The sequence below is a fragment of the Propithecus coquereli genome, unplaced genomic scaffold (genome assembly GCF_000956105.1).
Source record: "Propithecus coquereli isolate 6110/MARCELLA unplaced genomic scaffold, Pcoq_1.0 Scaffold46, whole genome shotgun sequence".
NCBI classification, from domain to species: domain Eukaryota; kingdom Metazoa; phylum Chordata; class Mammalia; order Primates; family Indriidae; genus Propithecus; species Propithecus coquereli.
In genome coordinates, this window is record NW_012150396.1 from 6,894,802 (window position 1) to 6,915,388 (window position 20,587).

At 36.7% G+C, this 20,587-nt stretch overlaps 1 protein-coding gene across 1 annotated transcript; it reads left to right on the plus strand.

The window, feature by feature from the left end:
• Positions 1-140: 140 nt before the first annotated feature.
• On the plus strand, positions 141-20,271 carry INTS12 (integrator complex subunit 12). The gene is made up of 7 exons (XM_012655091.1): positions 141-217; positions 4,071-4,235; positions 5,862-6,014; positions 7,698-7,885; positions 9,375-9,534; positions 14,013-14,159; positions 19,581-20,271. The coding sequence occupies exons 2-7, from the start codon at positions 4,080-4,082 to the stop codon at positions 20,163-20,165; spliced, it is 1,389 nt and encodes a 462-aa protein (XP_012510545.1). The 5' UTR covers positions 141-217; positions 4,071-4,079; the 3' UTR covers positions 20,166-20,271.
• The last annotated feature ends 316 nt before the right edge of the window (positions 20,272-20,587 follow it).

Sequence of the window (20,587 nt, forward strand, 5' to 3'; positions counted from 1 at the left end):
TCACAAGCACTACATCCGGCCGATATCCGCGCCGGCCCTCATTCATAATCCGGCGGACCGGAAGAGAGATGTGACGTCACTTCCTGCTGTCTCACTGCCAAACGCTTCCCCTCAGCCCTACAGCGGGAACGTTTGTTTTCCCGCTTTCGGAGCCGGCTGGTGCGGGGACAGGTTCGGAGGGGGCCACCAGGAACGGACGGAGCGGCGGGGCGGAGCGGTGAGTTGTGACGAGAGACCCGTCTCCCGGCCGCCTCCGGGGGGCTCGAGACCTCCGCGAGGGGCGAGGGTAGCTTCGAGGGGACTTAATTTCCTCGCTTCTCGAGGGGAAACCTCAGAATTTTCGGGCGGTTGCGAGCCTCAGCCTGGCCGCTCCCTCCTCGCGGCGAGAGCTGTGCTTCCCCCCGCGGTGCTGCGGACCCGGGCACGCGGTTGGGGACCTCGTCTCGAACCTTCGGCGGGGGGTTTTGGCGACTTCTCTGTGCAGCTCCCTCATTCCTTCCGTCGTCTTGTGGCTTCCTTGTCAAGGACCTTCTCTCATGCTAGGCCTTCGGCGTGCTTTGCTTTCTTTGACCGGAGGAGTGACATTCCTTTTCTGCATGCTGTCGCTTTTCAGCTGCTCTCCTCTCACTTCGGGGTCTTTTCTCCTGCCTTGCGTTTCCAGTCCCTGAAGTATCAGTGTGATCCAGAACCAAGAACCGAGTAGAGAAATAAAAAGCACAGCATCTTTAAGAGAATGCTCATTGGAAGGGGTTGCAAGAGCTTGCAGAGCCACGAGCGACAAAGTTCTCTAGAGCTGTCATGAAATAGCAACCCCAGTATTGCACTGTGTGTGAATAGATTCAGTTTCCTTCACTCAGGCACATGCAGAGGATCAACTTTGGACTTGTTTAGAAATTGGCAAGTAGTGTGGAAAACGGATCTAGGGGAAAGCATATGTTTATATTTATGCATGAATATCTAATTTAAGTTGGAGAGGTCATAGAAGCCCTCAAAGTGACATTTATGCAAAAACTTAGTTCATTCATTCAATAAATATTTGTGAGCACCTGTTAGTTCCACATACTAGGGAAATAACAGTGAACAAAATGAATCCCTGCCCTTCAGGAGTTTACGTTCTGGTGGGATTAATGAATTTAGGCCAGGTGAAAGATTAGGAGGAGAGTATGGCCGATAGGAATATTGGACAAGTCCCAATTCATGAAAGAAGTGATTTTTGTTTTGCTTTGCTTTTCCTGTTCCAATGTTTGGGTTTTTTGGGGGGCGGGATGGGGTGAGTGATGGAAGATTGTAGCCAAAAAGAATAGTTGTGGCAAGTTTCAGATTTTGCTGCCTCAAGATGAAGCTTCTTGAGGTTGAAGGTCGAAATGAAATGAATATGGAAAGTTGGAAAAGATCATCAGTATAAATGCTAACGTTGTTGAAGATGACGGCAGGGGGAGAACAGGAAGGTGAGCTTGGTGCAAATGTATACGTTAGTAACAGCGAAGACGCAGGTGTGGGTTTCAAGGGAAGATGTTGACATATGGTGGTCTTGGAATATTTTTCTAAAAGCAGCAATACAAAGTAAGGTCTCCTTAGACCTCTCTTTGCTCATTGAAAGGAAACAAGTCAAAGGAACACGGTTTTGGAGAAGGTTTTAAGGGAGGTGATGTCTTTGGGGAGAAGCATAAAAGAGCAAAGAAGTGCTTCAGGAAAAAGTGGAACATAGAGGGGAATGTGTTGGTAATGAGCAGGGGCGAGAAGATGGTTGGCAGCTAGCGATGAAGTGATGAAGTTAGCGTGGAGAGGGAGGAGGGCTGAGCCGGATGAGAGTGCTGCAGGCATTTGCAAGGGGCGGGTTGTTTGCACCTTAAAGCAGCCATGATGAATAAGAGGGAAAGTGGAAAGTAGAAGTTGCTAGATAGTCTAGCAGTGGCCTCCAGACTTTTCTTATTTATTCCATGAGTAAAAGAACTAAACATATTTTCATATATATGTGTTCAGTCATCAATTATATACCTACTGTATTATCCCCCTGTATACAAGTAGCTTTTTTAAATAATAAAATTAAATAGACATTTTAATATTTTTTCTCTTGTATTCCACTGCAGGGAGCACTGGGCTAGTTGTGGGATACGTTAGTAATTTAGGGCAAGGGCACAAAGCCTGTGAAGTTTTGTAAGTGCAGGATCATATAAAAAGAACCGACTCCAAGGTTCCAATCGGAATGTTGGTGCTGATGACTTCTGTAGTCTTGTGCTGACTCTGACACCTAATTTGTAGCATAAATCTTTTTTCTGCGATTATAGAAATGCATGACAATATATACTTTGCTTCCATTTTTCAGCACGGAAATTTCAAGTACTGGTTTTTTCTAATATATTACAAGGATTCTTCTAGGTATCAACCCTTTTGTCAGTTCCCAATAAAACAGGATAAGTAAACTACTATGCCTTTTGGCTGTATAAAATTAGATCAGTAGAAAGATTAGGCTCTCTTCCCCTTGTACATTCTGGAAGAGTGGCAGGTTTAGCCTTTTAATCATGGAAGTTTTATTGAGGAGATATTTTTTCCTCAGAATATATATGGTGACCAGTCCCGTGAGTAAATTTAAAAATAACCTTTCTGTGCCTATCATTATGTAGAGGTGATGTATGTAATAATACAATATTAAGAGGTGACAGGCTGCTTCTCAGTCTTTTTAAGTTCTTACAATACAACAGTTTGAAATGAGGTTACTTTTTCCTTCTATTATTGGCCTTTGGACCCCTTTACATGGGTGATTTGGGTGATGTTTTAGTACAGCCCAGAATTTGACAATAATTTTGAGGCTATCAAGTAGATAACTGATACCTTCTTGGGAACTTAAGAAAAACAGCCTAGGGTGTGTGTGTGTTTCCTCTCAGACCTGGAAGTAGGTGGGAGGGAACAAACAACCCGTTTTCAGGCTGTGCTTTCATATGCCAAGATTGAACCTACAGCAAGTGTCAGTGGCGTCGTAAACCCCTGAAAATGGGAGATTGCTGTGACGTTGCAGATTCTTAACCGTAGCAGAGCAAGTATGTGCATTACTCTAATATTAACCTCAAGGGCAGAAGAGGATCTCAAGCTGTGGCATTAATATGTTGATCAAAGGATTGAACACAAAGAATACATTTTTATTTTAATAATTCTTTGCCTGGAGAGGTATTTGAAAAAGTGACAACCAGAAGTAGAACCACATGATAGCATTGATACTAACTGAAAACAGAACGTTTTAATGCTGGGAAATTTCGTAAGTCATTGATGTATATCTTTATCCATCTTGGCTGTTTTGTAAGCTCTGTAGGACACAACATCATGATAGGTTCTATGGGAGATAGATTATATGCGTATGTACATATATATATACACACACACACACACATATATAGATATGTATATATATTTTTTTTAAGCAGCTATGGTACCATCCCTCAGAGACCTTGCTTTTTAAAAATAGGTTAATACATAAGACACTGCAATCTAAAAGTGATCTAATAAGATTATCAGTATGTTTCAAGATTGGGGCAGAGGACTAAGGAGGCAAAATTTAAAAAAAAAGATAGTCGAGGTAAAAGCAACCTCTACAGCACATCACTTAATGCACCCCTGAACCATTGCCCTCCTATACACCCCCTACACGTACAAACACATGCATAGTAAATCTTCGTTTTTTTTGTTATGGAAGTAAGGTTTGAGAGAAGAAATTTTGATATAGAATGAACCTGACCTAAACACATCAAGTTCTGTGCACTGAAATTACAAGTGTATCTTTGAAACCAGGTAAGAAGGGGCTCTGCAGCAGGGAGAAGCTTACCTGGATTTAAAACTTTGCCATAGATACAGATACACAGAAAACTGATAATGCTGGTTGTTTCAGCAGAAAAGAATTAGATAATGCCAGTCAGGATAAGAAGGAAATTTACTTTTATCTGTCATAACCTTTTGGACTTTTTAAATTTCGTATCATGCACACAGTATATTATAAACAAAGAACAAAATGGGTAAAACTTTGACATAGGTAATTGCACATTGTCTCTAAATTACTTCTCCCTCTTTTTTCCCTTCAGGTGTTTGCAATGGCTGCCTCTGTGAACTTGGAACTTGATCCCATTTTTCTGAAAGCACTAGGTTTCTTGCATTCAAAGAGTAAAGATTCTGCTGAAAAGCTAAAAGCACTGCTTGATGAATCTTTGGCTCGGGGCATTGATTCAAGTTACCGTCCATCTCAAAAGGTACCTACCTGAACAAAAAGCTTGGAAAGAACAACTTCTTAGCTGAATTAGATAATCGTCGCAGATACTGCAAGATTATACTCAATTTTTTTGTTGCACACATGATACACTTTTCAGTTTAATCTGCATTATTAACATTTGCTCCATCGCTTTACTAAGTCTACACCAGTGATCAACATACTTTCTGTAAAGAACTAAGTAGTAAATAATTTTTTTTGGAAACGGGGTCTTGCTATGTTGCCCAAGCTGGCCTCAAACTCCTGAGCTCGAGTGATCTTCCTGCCTCAGCCTCTCAAGTAGCAAGTAGTAAATATTTTAGGTTTTATGAACCAGGTGGTCTCTGTTACAACTATTTAATTGTGCCATGGTAACGTAAAAGCAGCCATACATTGTACATGAATGAATGGGTATATAGATGTGTTACAATATAACTAAAAAACTATATTTTAGGCCTCAGTTTGCTAAACCTCAGTCTAAACAATTATCACAATAAGTCAAGCCCTGCTTGATAGGACTGAAACCCCATTTCTCATCCCTTCCCCTTCTCTTCGTCCTCAGAGGTAACCACTGTTCTGAAGCTGATACATATCATAAGCATTTACATTTCTGTACTTTTACGGATTATCACAGAAAAATTGGCTGCAGTCAGCTATTTTAGTTTTATTTAGAATGATGAGGAAATGCCCTTCTTTTGTGGGCGGGAGGGATTCCAAGGAGCTACTATATACATAAACTTTGTATACTACTAATAAAAACAAATAGCAAATACCTGTATTAGCAAAGCTGTAATATAAGACTAAGGATTCAAAGTTTGAAACAGAATGAAGACAAACCACAGATGGAGAGAAAATATTTGCAAATCATTTATCTGATAAAGGCTTTGTGCCCAGAATCTAAGAGGAACTCTTTAAACCCAATAATAAAACAAACAACCTCATTTTTTAAAATGGGCAAAAAATTTTATTAAATAGTTTTCCAAAGAAGACATATGTTTGGCAAATGAACACCAGAAAAAATGTTCAACATCCTTAGCCACTAGGGAAATGTAAATTAAATCCACAGTGAGATACTACTACATACCTATTAGAATGTCTGAGATTAAAAAGACCAGCCATGCCAGGTATCGGTAAGGATGTGAAAGAACTGAAACTCTCATATCTTCCTGGTGGAAATATAAAATGGTACAGCCACTTTGGAACACAGTTTGACAATTTCTTAAAAAATTAAGCATATGCTTACCATATGACCTAGTCATTTTCCTCCTAGACGTTTATTCTAGAGAGTAGAATGTGGGACACAGTTTCTCTAGGATATATACCTGCAAGAGTGTGATTACAAATAGCCACAAGGAAATTTGAGGGGATGATGGATATATGTTCATTATATTGATTGTAGTGATGGTGTCACTGATGTGTGCATATGTCAAAACTTACCAAATTTTACACTTTAAGTACAGTTTGTGTATCAATTATATCTTAATAAAGTTATTTCAGAAGAGATTATATTGGTTATAACATAGTATCTTAATTTTTAAGTGAAAATTGCTTAGATTTATAATATGTTTTTTATGATATATTAGATAGTCTGAATTTATAATTACTGGTATTTTTTGATTTCACTTGTTAGGATGTGGAACCACCCAAAATTCCAAGCACAAAAACTATCTCCATTAAGCCAGAACCCAAAACGTCATCCAGTCTTCCTTCTGGCAATAATAACGGCAAGGTCCTCACAACTGAAAAAGTAAAGAAGGAAGCTGACAAGAGACCTGCTGATAAAGTAAGATTTTTTTAAATCTATTTAAAAGAAAAAAAAGAGTGAATCAGTTGTTCCACAGGCAGAAATAAACAATGTTTTATGCCTACTTCTTTTATAATAATGGGTATAGGCATGTAGTAATCGCTCAGTAAATATATTTTGCTAGTTATAGATGTTGACTTTGAAAAATGAGTAAAATTTAGAAATTTTTATTAACATTAAATGGTTAATTTTTTTAACTGTTTACTGAAGTCATTGTCAACAAATATTTGAACCCTAGAGGGTGTCATAATTTTTTGAGTATAAACTTTATCCATACCTCAGAGATTGTAGATGGAACAGTTGTTGAAAAGATAGGGAGGAAAGAAAGATGTATTAATAAAGGACTAAACATGAACGTTGTTATAGAATGGAATGCACCTTAACAGGGCCACAGATAATCCTTGGATTGTCTATTTTGAATGATTTCCACAAGTAGTAATTAAGATTTTAGAAATTAGTAAAAAATACATTAAAATATATCTTCAGCGACTCCTGCCCTCATGGTGGGGTATAGTATGTATGTTTTCATACTTTTACTAAATAATGACTATTCATAAGCTACATTGTTTTTTCTACTTTTAAATTTACATCAATGATATACTGTGTGTATATATTCTTTGGTAGCTTTTTCTCCACTCAACAATGTGGGGTCTTTTTTGTTTTTGTTTTTGAGAATATTGTGGGGGTAAAACGTTTTGGTTACGTGGATTGCTTTTGTACAATTTGAGTCAAAGCTATAAATGTGTCCATCATCCATACACTGTGCACTGCACCCGTTAGGTATGAATAACAGTGTGCTTTTGTAGTTTATGTTGATGCATCTAGAGCTAGTTATTTCTTTTAGCTACCATACAGAAGCGTTCTATAAATAAAGCCATTTATCTTTTTCCCTACTGATGAGCAATTAGGCTATTTCTCCTTTTTCTCTATTGCAATGAAGTGTGATTGACCTCTTATATTTATCTCTTTGCAAACATGTTAGTAATTTCTATATGATGTGTATCTATAAGTCGATGTAATACAATATAACATCTTCAGTGTTACTAGGCATTGCCAAATTGCCAAAAGTGGATGCACCAAATTTATGTTCTCATCAACAAAATATAAGAATTCTAAGTTCTCCATGTCTTATCAGACTTTCTAATTTTTGCCAAGCTGACAGGTATACCAATTATATTTTAAAGAAAGGAGCCAGAATTAGCTGTGAAGCAAATATGGCAATGTGTGAAGTCTGGATGACTAGTACATAGCTCATTATTTCTTTCAATATATGTTAAATATTAGTAGTTTATAATTTAAAACATTCAGAATAAAATATAGCCTTATTAGTGAGAATGTTTTCTCAATTCAAAGCATCTTATTGGGGGGAAAAAAGGCAGTATAAGTAAATCCATTGAACTTGCAGAATTCTTTGATAGACGAGTACAAAGAAAAGTACCAAAGAAATTTATTTATTTCTATCTTGATGGTTTCTTTTAATGTATTGATTATAAATTAGTTATAATTCTACACTAATGTGCACATCTGTCCCTAACTATATGAAAATATCTATAAAATGGAATTGATTGTCACATACTGTCCTTCTTATTCATCTCTCAGTGATTTAAAGTTTATTCTACCATGTTACTTTCATTATTGTATTCTGATGTGTGCTTTCTGTAGATGAAATCAGACATCACTGAAGGAGTCGATATTCCAAAGAAACCTAGATTGGAGAAACCAGAGACACGATCCTCTCCCATTACCGTCCAAACCAGCAAGGATTTAGCTATGGCTGACCTTTCCAGTTTTGAAGAGACCAGTGCTGACGATTTTGCCATGGAGATGGGATTGGCCTGTGTTGTTTGTAGGTAAGCTGTACCTTGCCACAGATCCTTTTGTTTCTTTGCAAACAGCAAACAACTCCCTCCCACACCCACCTGCCAAAAATCAGAGCAATTGTTGGGTGTTTTCTATTCTTTTTTTACTGTTTGGGAGTGGGGAGGAGATAAGTAGATTGTGCCTTATGAACTGCCAATATAGCAATTTAGTATCCTGAAAATTGGTGAGTATCTTTTTGACTATGGCTTCTTTAATCTGTTCTGGTAACATTTTCTGCATTTTTGGGTTCTAGTGATTGTTGTATTACTGTTTAATAAGGAAGAGTCTGTTCAGTAGGCTCAGTTAATTCCATCTTTCTTTTTAAAAAGTCTGTGTTGCTTTTTTTTTTTCTGAATTGTTGATGAAATTTATAAAAATACACTGTTACCTGTAATTTCCTAAAGCACTATTAACTCTTTTCCTAAGGATAATGAAAATGAAAGAAATGGTTCTTGTAGGTTATTCTGATTGGTGTCTTCAAGCATGGAGGAATAATTAAAACATAGATAACTTTGCTTAGTGAAAGATACATTTTAAAAATCAGAAATAACTAGATAATAATACTTAGATAATAATAACTACGTACTTAATAGTAATACTAAATAACATAAATTTCTTAAGGCCAGGAGCTAAATTTTTCATTGTTAATGGCTTTCATTGCTTAGCACAAAAAAGATTGGCCATCTTTGTTGCTATTTTCATCATAAAAATGTTCGATTCTGGTGCGTTGGGAGTGAATAAATAACTATAAGCTTTTGTGAACATAATAGAGAATGAGTTAATGTGTTTCTGAATAGGATCATTTGTTAGAGATTCAGTGTTTTCACATATATTTGTTTATTCCAGCCTTTATCTACTGTGAAAGTTATTATTTTATAGATAAATGATAAAGTAATAATGGAGAGAGATCTCCCTTCACCAGGAGACTTACTAAAATAATCTAAGGCTATGGTGATTGCTTTCTGTGCTGTTAGAACTTATACTTTTTTGTATACATATTGCTGTATTCTATTCAGCTGATCAGACATTATGGAACACCCTAGATCTGCACAGCAGTGTGCTAGGCACTGCAGATAATTAGGTTCAGTCCCCACCTTTAGATAATTCATATTAATGAAGAAGGTAGAACAACATGTAGCTAACTAATTTAAAGGAATTTAATAGAGATACAAAGAAAATGTTATGAAACTGTTGTAGGACTAGTCAAAATCTAACTTCTGAGAGAAAGAAAAAAATTACAGTGAGAAATGACAAGGAGAAAATAGCCAAATTTAGTTAAGGCACCTTATATATTTATTAATGGTTGAGCATTAGCTTTAAAAGGAATGAAGTGCCAATCCATGGATTTGGTTTTTTGGCTCTTTGGTTTTCTGGAACTTTTTTCCCTTTTAATATACCAAACTTTACTAGAACAATTCTGAAATGCCTTTAAATTGTTGCATTCAAGAAAGTATAATATTTAATGGTATATTTTCTTAGGCAAATGACCGTGGCGTCTGGTAATCAATTAGTTGAATGTCAGGAGTGCCATAATCTCTACCACCAAGACTGCCATAAGCCCCAGGTGACAGACAAGGAAGTGAATGACCCTCGCCTGGTGTGGTATTGTGCCCGGTGTACCAGGCAGATGAAAAGAATGGTAGGAATCATGTTCTTTATTTTCACTTTTCTCTTGGTATGTGCTTTCAAAACAAACATTTGAACATTTAAGATACTGAAACAATAAATAAGCTGATTATGTAAATGTTTGTGTGTATAGTAATGCATAGTAAACACAGATTGATGTGTCTATGCCTAGAGACCAGACCATGTTGTATGCATTTTTCTCTGTTCAGCTTTTAGGTTATTCTAATATAGATAAACAAACAGAATGGGTGACCTGCAGATTATGAATATTCCTTACTAGTATGTCAGTGTATTTATAAACACGTTAGAGATAGTATAACATACTATGGGGGGGGTTAGATACAAAGTCCCAGTCTTCGTCGAGTCTGATGAGGAAACAAAATTCCAGAGTGAGCTGAAACCACGGAACGTGCGTGTGCGGGGTCAGGATTACGTGCCTCTGTCTTTCCCTCTGCATTGCTCTGTCCTCAACTTGCCCTTCTGCTCGTCTTTGACCATTTATCTCATTCTCCTAATATAGTTTTCTCTTTTCACTGTTCACTTACGTAACTGCCCTTCATATCATACTGAATCGTGTTTTCATTTGTTATTGGATAGTTTGTCTAACTTCTATCCATTTATAAAGGAAATAAATGATAAGTGAATTTCATAATTTTCCTTTTAAAGAAATCAAGGAGCTGCTCTCTGCTTCATTGACTTGTTCTCTCCTCTCCTTCCCATCTCTCTCCCCTTGCCTTAGGTTAGTGACTCTTCATAGAAGAGCTCTCATGTCTTACGTGAATTTCTACACAGAATAAATTTGACCAAATGTGTCTTCTTAAGGTCAGAAGTACTTAGCTAAAAGTAAAAATTAAAGATAATCTATTTTGCTTTTCAATCAGTTAAATCAGAACTAGGAAGTGAAAAGTGGTCAGATTTTAATTTTATTTGTAACAGGAAATTTTCGTGACAAGTTACAATTTTTTCTGCTTAGTTTGATTTTTATTTAGTTTGTTATTTAAACTAGCTCTCTAGGGTTTTGACCAAAATTATTACAAATGAGCAGTATAGTACATTCCAGAGCATTGATAAGAAGCCACTAAGAATTGATAATTGCCAAAAGAAACAAGTTGTGACAGTAATCTTTCTATAGTATATCTTCAAAGTTTTTTTTAGGTATTATTATTTCACTGTAACTCTCCTAATAGCTAAGCACTAGTCTCTCCAGGTTTTTTCTCGCCCATTTTTTGTGACTTAGTTTATACCAAATCTGTGTCTATGGTTCTAACCCTCTTTCTGCAGCTGACTAGATAATCCTACAGGTACTTTACGTTCAGCATCTTTAAAATTAAAATTGTTCTCTTCTCTGCTCAGTTTTTTTTCCACAGTTGCCTGAGCTAGAAAACATTATCGTTGATGTCTGTCTTAATTCCCTACCCCTTTGTTTCCCAGATTTGTTAATTCTGCCTCTCATATATCCCTCAGATCTGTTCATTTCTCTTTTATTACCCTGTTCTACAAATCCATCATTACTTGTCTACTGCAATAGCCCCTTAGGAAATCTCTTTGCTTCCCTTCAATCCACTTGACTCACCGCAGTTAGATAATTAGAATTATTCTTCTAAAATGTTTATCTGACTTTATCTGCTTAAATATGCCCCGTGGCTCTCAATTACTTACATAATGAGGTTATACTCCTTAGGGTGCATATATGGTCTCTCTCTTTTTCACCCAAGTCTACCTTACAGCCTTCTCTCTCACTGCCTCACCATATACCCACACACTCTGGCCATGCCAGACTAAGTATGTCATTCCTTGAATATGTGGGTAAACTTTCGTGTCCTGTATGTTTTGCTTCTCAGCTTCTTCACTTCATCTGGGATAATGTTTATTCTTTATTTGCTTTGCAAATTAAATGTCTAATTCATTTACCAGTAAAAGCATGTCTTATTCACTGGCACAGCACCAAAGCAGAGCACAGGACTGGGCACATCTTGCATTCTCTTGTTCCCATTGTAAGATGAGTAAGATAGAGAAAATGTATTAATAGATTAGTACCAGAAATCAGCAGTCGGTGCAGTGTGTGTGTCCAAGAGTCAAAGTACTGAATGGGGAGCCGTGGCTAATACTAGAACGTGACGAGGCCGCACAAAGACCAGATGTGGGGAAGTACCAAAAGATGTGATCCAAAGTAAGCCTGGAGATCAGGGTCCAGTAAACATAAAGTTTACTGAGAGAGAGGAGTTTGGAACAGCAGGGATTCTAAATCCAGTCATTCTAACTGTAATTGCTTTGAGTAAGATTCTCATGTGTTCATTGGTTATTGCTCCGAGGTATCTCAAAGATGGTATAATTAGCATCTAATATCCTCTTTCTCCTTGCACTCCTTTCTCCAGCTGGGGCAGGTTCTACACATACGTTGTTATAGGAGGACCTCGTTGAGAACGTTGTGATGGTGTATTACAGGTTCCAGGGTCAGTCTTTAGTTCTGTGATTCTCTCTCAACCTAATGATGGGTTTTGCCTCAATCAAGTGAGAGGCTCATATGACTTATTGCGCTGGCTCTCAATCTAAGGTCGTAGAACACTCATGCTTAGCAGCATTTAGAACTGTGTGGGTATTTTGGTTACTGCCGTGCTGGAAGTTAGGCCTGAGTGGGGAGTTCTATGCCTTCTGCAGTGTAGGAAGCGATTACCCAAAGAAGAGTTGTAGTGCCTTTGTTGAACAGCACTGAGTCAGTGGTTATATCCCAGTTCCCTAAACTGGTATTACCAGCAAAGGACAAAGGGTTCTGGGCATCTCTTACTCGGTTTGTAAGGGAGCTGGGTAAAATAGGGAGGCAGAAGATCCAAAGATCATCTCCTCAGCAGAGGTCCTTTCTGGGCTTCGTGATGAGTCTTCATCCGCTGAAATACGCAGGTTAGGTTGGTCTTCGGAGTCCAGGCTCCGCAGTGGTAGGTGCGGGTAGAGGGCAGTGTGGGATTGAAAGCCGTGCTCGCGGAGCCATGCGTTTCTCATTCACTGGGAGAGCTGCGTTCTCGTAGCGTGGTCTTGCAGTAGAGGTAAGAGGCCCTCCTCTCCTGCTTGTACGAGAGAGTTTGCCACAGGTTGTCTTCTTCCAGCGTCTTTAATATTCTTAATCTGAATGCTGCTTCATAAGCGATGCTTGCAGGTAAGTGTACTTTGATGTGGAAAGTGTATAATGTAAGAAGTGACATGAATTAAGATTTAAGGGTCAAAATTATATAGTACAGCTAACAATAATAGCACAAGAAGATTACACAAAAAGTTCCTTCTGAGAGGGAATAAAAATTAAAAAAAAAAAAAAAGATTATGCAAGAATGTCCAAACAAGGACAAAATAGGCCAAATTCAGGCCTCCAGAAATGGGAGCGAGTTATTAATAAATTCCCTGGCATAGTATTCTGTGGACTCATGAGGATGGTCAAAGACTGTGGAATGGCTGGCTGGGAGCACCCTTCCCCAGCCAGCGTGGATGGGCTCTCCTGGACTCGGCGTGATTATCCTTTGTAGATAATCGTGACTAAATAGTCACTAATGTGTTCAGGACTCGACATGTGCCAGACATTATGCTAAACTCTTATATAATCATAATTCAGCCTCATAACCTACCTTCGAAATAGATGGTATTATTATCATTTTACAGATGAAGAGAAGGAGGCTTTTAGAGATTTACATATTTTAGTTGAGCTGGGTTTTAATCCTCGTTCTGTTTGACTCCGTGCTCTTAAACACGGAGTCTATATAGTTATGAGTATCTACCTGGAAAACACTAAAAACCTAAAACATGATTAGAGTTTATAGGAGAATTTAGTAAAGCACTTAGTTATAAAATAAAGGAAAAAAATCAATTACTGGTCAAAATAAAACTGAAAATGCTTATAAAGGAACAGTGGATATAAATTCTTCTTTTGGAACATGGAAATTTGCATTTCTAAACTCTAAGGATTTAGTGTGCCTTGTTCTGCAGTGTGGAAAAACCTCAAAAAGGTTCATTATTTATCAATAATTTTTTCTTCCCCATTCTGTATTTAAAACCATACAAATGATCTGAGCTACGTTTTAACTTACCCTTAGTGACTCAGGGATCTTATACCCTAAGAAGAAAACTCCTAAGTCTTTGACCAACCATAATGAGAAATAAATGTACTTCATAGTAAGTAAAGCTAACTAGTTACATGTAGTTTGTGATTTTCCTTTTTTAAAAAAACAGTTTGGTTTGTCTTGTTAAAATTGTATTTAAACAACCCTATTCAGTGTGATTTCTAAAGCTTAATATTATCTTTACTGTTTAGAAATTAATGAAATCTGTCAAACTATTAATATGTTGTTAAAAATAATTTGTCTAAGAGCCTATATATTCATTGTCATCATAATATTTTTTAATGTTGAGACCCATTTCACTTCAATGATGTGACCTCTGATAGATTATCCTTTTTGTGTGCATTTAATTAAGATCTTTTAATTTAATTTAATCCACTGATTTTTGCAGGCACAAAAAACTCAGAAACCACCACAGAAACCAGCCACTACAGTTGTTTCTGTAGCTCCAGCTGTCAAAGATCCATTGGTTAAGAAACCAGAAACGAAACTCAAACAAGAGACAACTTTTCTAGCATTTAAAAGAGCAGAAGTTAAGGTATAGTACATTCCATTTTTATCTGAGATTACATCTTAATTTAGTAGACTAAACAATAGTTGCTTGACAGAAATTTAATGGGAAACTTTATATACTAAATGGCTATATGTTAGAAATTAAGGCTGCATTACTATTAGGTAGAAAAGGAACATTTCGTAGTATTTAATCTCTAACTTTGCTGCTTTTCTTTTTATCACAAATAGAAACAGTCTGTAATCACTCCAAAATGATATTCTTTACCATTCTTATGTGGTTAGATACTTATCTCCAATTAGGAATTTGGATTACATTCTAAGTACCTTTGCCATCAGTAGCAACAATTTTGCTTCCTATACTGTGTAAGCTGATTGGCCTCATGGCTTTTTTTCTTCCTACTTACTGGCTATTGAAAAAGTGTTCTCGCCTTTTGGTTCTTTTTCTTTAATTATCATGAACTTTCATGGTACCCATCTCTTATACTAAGGGACCATATTATCGAATAAGAATATCACCTTTCTCATTTCTAGATTTCCATCTTTGAAATAAGTTTACATTATTATTAATATCTTGGCATTTCAATATCATGAAATAAAAGAATTTTCTAATTTAATTTTATAACAAAAATTATATGTATGTATATAATCATGTATTATATACATGTAAATTATATGTATGTAATATATATGTATAAATTTCCTGGGATATACATTCCAATTTTAAGTGTAGTACTAGAGATGGAAGAAAAAATATTACCCTCAAATTCTCAAATATTTACTTGAGAAAATTCTAAAGATAATACCTGTCTAAGCAATTGTAAGTAGCAAGCTCAAGAACCTTCGTGTGATGAAAAAGAATATGAATATAAAGTATTCTGAGAAAGATATTGATGATTGTATTTGTAGATCATTTTTTATTTTACCAAGGAAGAATTGATACCCAAGGGATATTCATTATTGATTTGTCATATAGGAACTTGGTGAATTGGAATAGAAGTAAGAATAACTAATTTATTGAAAGTAGTTAGAGTTGCTATATTCTATATTTAATCACTTTTTGGTAGATTTTTATACTAACCCATTACGACTAAAGTATATTTTTAGGAAATCCAACATGAAATCATTTTATGGCAAATAAATTAAGGCCTTGGCAGTCATGTTTGTTTTGATTAAGAGGTTTTGTTGTCTTTTGATAAAAGTGAATAAATTTGTACTATGAAAAAAATCGTTTCCATTCACACGTAAAAAGCAAATGGCTTTTCCAATAGGATAATGGGCAAGAAAATATTTATTGTTAAAAGTACTTAAGAAATTTATTTTCTGGCTGGGCTCCATGGCTCACGCCTGTAATCCTAGCAATGTGGGAGGCCAAGGCGGGAAGATCGCTCAAGGTCAGGAGTTCGAGACCATCCTGAGCAAGAGCGAGACCCTGTTTCTACTAAAAAAATGATCTGGACAACTAAAAATATATAGGAAAAATTAGGCAGGCATGGTGGCACATACCCGTAGTCCCAGCTACTCGGGAGGCTGAGGCAGAAGGATCCCTTGAGCCCAGGAGTTTGAGGTTGCTCTGAGCTAGGCTGATGCCACGGCACTCTAGCCCGGACAACAGAGAGAGACTCTGTCTCAAAAAAAAGAAAGAAAGAAAGAAATTTATTTTCTATGCTGAAATAGTAAGAAATTACTTGATCTCCATTTTTTTGTTGTTGTTGTTATTTTACTTCTGTGTCCTGACAGTATTATAAACCATCTGTCATTCTGTTAAAAATCAACACCAGGCAACAGCAAGCCGTTAAAATACAATGCCAAACACATAGAACTTGGTTTCTTATTTGTACTTTGGTCATTTTAATTACTTTAGCTGTGTTTTGTTTTGTTTTGTTTTTTTGAATATAAATATTTTAATAATTTTTTTTATTTTAGAATATTATGTGGATACAAACGTTTTGGTTACATAAATTGCTTTTGTACCATTTGAGTCAAAGTTATAAGTGTGCCCATCACCCAGATAGTGTGCATTGTACCTGTCAGGTGTGAATTTACCCATTCCTTCCTCCCCCCAACACCTGCTTGATTTCCAATGAATGTTATTTCTACATGTGCACATAAGTGTTGATTAATTAGTTCCAATTTAATGGTGAGTATGTGTGGTGTTTGTTTTTCCATTCTTGTGATACTTCACTTAGAAGAATAGTCCATCTAGGTTAATACAAGAGGTTCGTCGCTGTTTTTTATAGCTGAATAGTACTCCATGGTATACATGTAACACATTTTATTAATCCACTACTGTATTGATGGGCACTTGAGTTGTTTCCATATCTTTGCAATTGTGAATTGTGTTGCTATAAACATTTGAGTTCATGTGTCTTTTTTATAGAATGTCTTTTTTTTCCTTTGTGTAAATACCCAGTAGTGGGATTGTGGATCAAATGATAGTTCTACTTTTAGTTTTTTGAGATATCTCCGTACTGCTTTCCATGTAGGTTTTACTAGTTTGCAGTTCCACCAAGAGTGTACAAGTGTTCCTCTCTACATCCACGCCAACATTTGTTGTTTTGGGACTTTTTGATAAAAGCCATTCTCGCTGGAGTTAAGTGCTATCTTATTGTGGTTTTGATTTGCATTTCCCTGATAATTAGAGATGTTGAGCATTTTTTCATATGTTTCTTGGCCATTAGTCTATCTTCTTTTGAAAAGTTTCTGTTCATGTCCTTTGCCCACTTTTTAATAGGGTTGTTTGATTTTTTTCTTGCTTTGCTTGAATTCTATATAGATTCTAGTTATGGGCCCTTTGTTGGATGTATAGCATGCAAGTATTTTCTCCCATTCTGTAGGTTATCTGTTCACTGTAATGATCGTTTTCTTGCCAGCGCAGAAGCTTTTTAATTTGCTCAGGTCCTATTTATTTATTTTTGTTGTTGCTGTGATTGCTTTTGGGGGTCTTCTTCATAAATTCTTTGTGTAGACCAATGTCCATAAGTTTTTCCAGCATTTTCTTCCAGAATTCTTATAGTTTCATGCCTTAGGTTTAAATCTGTTATCCATCGTGAGTTGATTTTTGTGAGTTGTGAGAGGTGTGGATCCTGTTTCAGTCTTCTATGTGTGGCTATCCAATTTTCCCAGCACCATTTATTGAATAGGGATTTTTTTCCTCAGTGTATGTTTCTGTCTGCTTTGTCAAAGATCAGGTGGCTATATGAGGATGGTTTTATATTTGGGTTATCTGTTCTGATCCATTGGTCTTTGTCTCTGTTCTTGTGCCAGTACCATGCTGTTTTGGTTACTATGGTAAATTGATGCCTCCCAATTTGTTCTTTTTGCTTAAGATTGCTATGGTTATAACGGGGTCTTCTCTGGTTCCATATGAAGTGTAGAATTATTTTTTCTAGATCTGTGAAAAATGATGTTGGTATTTTAATAGGGATTGCATTAAATCTGTAGATTGGGTAGTATAGACATTTTAACAATGTTGAATCTGCTGATCCATGAGTATGGTATGTTTTTTAGGTGGGTTTTCTTTTGTGAAGTTTGTTAAACAATCGTGTAGCCATATGGCAGGCAGTTTAATGTTTAATAGAAAAAAAGGAAAAAAATTAGATCTTTCATAGCTGAAAATTAAAAGTTTACTACACCTGTGTCCTTTTTCTTTCTTGACTAACTTTTTCTCTCATTACTGGTGTGCATTCCTCTATGAATTTATGATTTATGTAAAGTTTTCCCTTTCTGGGTAACCTCATGAGATAGTTATTTTGTGATGTTACTGTAAAAAAACATCCTGTCAATTTTCATGGTGTGAACAAAAATCTGGATTCTTCCTCTCATAAAATAAAGATCTCAGAGCTCTCTATTTTGATTACCTTTCAACTGGTTAAAAATGTTTATATGGAGACAATATTGAAGGCTACCTTGTAAGAGCTAAAAATGTTTTATCAACTCTTTCAGAGTTAAGTTCTAAAATGTAACTCAGCCAAACGTGGGGGCTTATGCCTGTAATCCTAGCCCTTTGGGATGCTGAGGTGGGAGAATTGCTGGTCAGGAGTTCAAGACAAGTCTGAGCAACATAGCAAGACCCTGTTTCTACAAAAAATAGAAAAATTAGCTGGGCGTGGTGGCACACGCCTGTAGTCTCAGCTACGTGGGAGCCTGAGGCAGGAGGATCGCTTGAGCCCAGGAGTTTGAGGTTGCAGTGAGCTATGATCACACCACTGCCCTTATGCCCAGGCAGCAAAGTGAGACCTCTATGTCAAAAAAACAAAAACAAACTGAAAAACCCCCCCAAACAACACAAATACAACATATAACTGGATATATTTTGGGCATAATAACTACCTTTTTTAAAAGTAGGATGTTATTTTGTGAAACCTCATCTTTTACCTATGTGGGTGAACTTAACACTTTTGTGAATCTTCTTAATGGTATGAAGGTAGAAAAAGTGTCAATAAGAAATTAAATTCAAAATTAATTTGAACAAAGTACATTTGTGCCTAATGTTAAAGTGAAAAAATGTTTCCTATGTGCATGTGAGCAATATGTATTTACATAATGGCATTGGTATCACTGTAAGCTTCTGATTAGCCAAGGAAGTTAATCAGAGAAATTAATGTGTTGTACCTTTAAAAAATACATCAGGGAGTGAGTCAGTCCTACCCAAAATGTCACTGTGCAGCCAGCCAAGCAATTGATAAAATTCTTCTTTTGGAAGCAGGAATCTGTTGTGTGAGTTTCAGAAAGCACAGACAAATTATGAAACTAAAATCATGAAACCTTTTTAATATATCATAAAAGTGGTATACTTCCAAATAGTTAACTTTATACTTCTACATATATTTTGCAGTGCTGTAGCTGTTGCTCAACATTTGGGAGAACATTTTTTTTAATGGGTTTAGAATTTATATACAACAGTTTTCTTTCTCTCAGACATCCACACAGTAAATAATTATTGAGTGAATCGCTTCATCTCAGGTATCTTCTCCTGAATTTCCTGGGTGTAAGTGTTTTTGTCCATTAAGAGTGGATTCTATTTTTGAAGTGGATCACTTGTCATTTGGGGCAAAGCCTAAAGAATTAGACTTTGTTTTAATGAGCTAGATAGTACCTATTTGGGTAAAAAAATAAATTAAAGGACTAAATCTGATTTTCTGGTAAGGCTTATAGCTGAATCTAAAAGCAGTTCCCAAAAAGGAATTCTGTATATTTTCTTGACAAGAATATGGCATCCAGACTTCCTGTTTTGGAAATAGTAATACTTACTAGCCATGGATAAGTTTTGTTCTGTGTAGTTTTTCAGATCAGCTTCACAAAAACCTAATTTGATGGTATGACATAAATTTCCCAAGTCATTACTTTGGTATAAAAAGTCTAACAATTAAACTTGTTATATTCAAGGATCTTAGATAGGTGTCGATTATACTTGGCTCTAATGTAATATTTAATTTTTTTCTTTTAGACTTCCACGGTTATTTCGGGAAATTCTTCCAGTACCAGTGTTTCCTCTTCAGCAACCAGTGGCCTAACTGGATGGGCAGCTTTTGCGGCCAAAACTTCCTCTGCAGGTCCCTCAACGGCAAAACTGAGCTCAGCCACACAGAACAGTGCTGGGAAACCTGCCGCCTCATCAGCCAACCAGAAGCCTGTGGGTTTAACTGGTCTGGCAACATCATCCAAAGGTGGAATAGGTTCCAAACTAGGTTCCAGTAGCAGTGCTACGCCCACTGTGCCATTGAAGCCACTTCCACCTCTGACCTTGGGCAAAACTGGCCTCAGTCGCTCAGTTAGTTGTGACAATGTCAGCAAAGTAGGTCTTCCTAGTCCAAGCAGCTTAGTTCCCGGAAGCAGCAGCCAACTAAGCGGGAATGGAAGTAGCGGGACGTCTGGGCCCACTGGGAGCACGACCAGCAAAACCTCTTCGGAATCGAGCGGCTCTCCCTCAGCTTCCCTCAAAGGGCCGACTTCACAGGAATCTCAGCTCAACGCGATGAAGCGATTACAGATGGTCAAGAAGAAAGCTGCCCAGAAGAAACTGAAGAAGTAATATGGCCAAGTAGGTTTTTATATCATATGAACCTAAAGATGACAAGCTTATTATTAGGACATAAACTGTAAGATACTGTAATTTAATAAAAATCCTCATAATCAAATTTCTATTGTTTCTTACCTTAAAATGCTGAATAGTACATAGCAAAATTTGGAAAGTTTTATTTTAAATGTCTTTAACCCTTTTATTTTAATAATCTCCATAGTGTGTGAAAACAATGATTAGAATGACTGGTTCTTGACGAGAATTTCAGAAGATTGATAGCATGTGCGAATTTAAAGAAAAAGAAATAATTCTTCTAGCGAAGCCCCGGGAGTTGATCCTGCTGAACGAGGTACCTTACAAGGTGGCGGAGATGACCCAGTGTAAAGTTCCCTGCTTCCCTCCCAACACTCAGGGTGTTCAGCGTCATTCCCAGC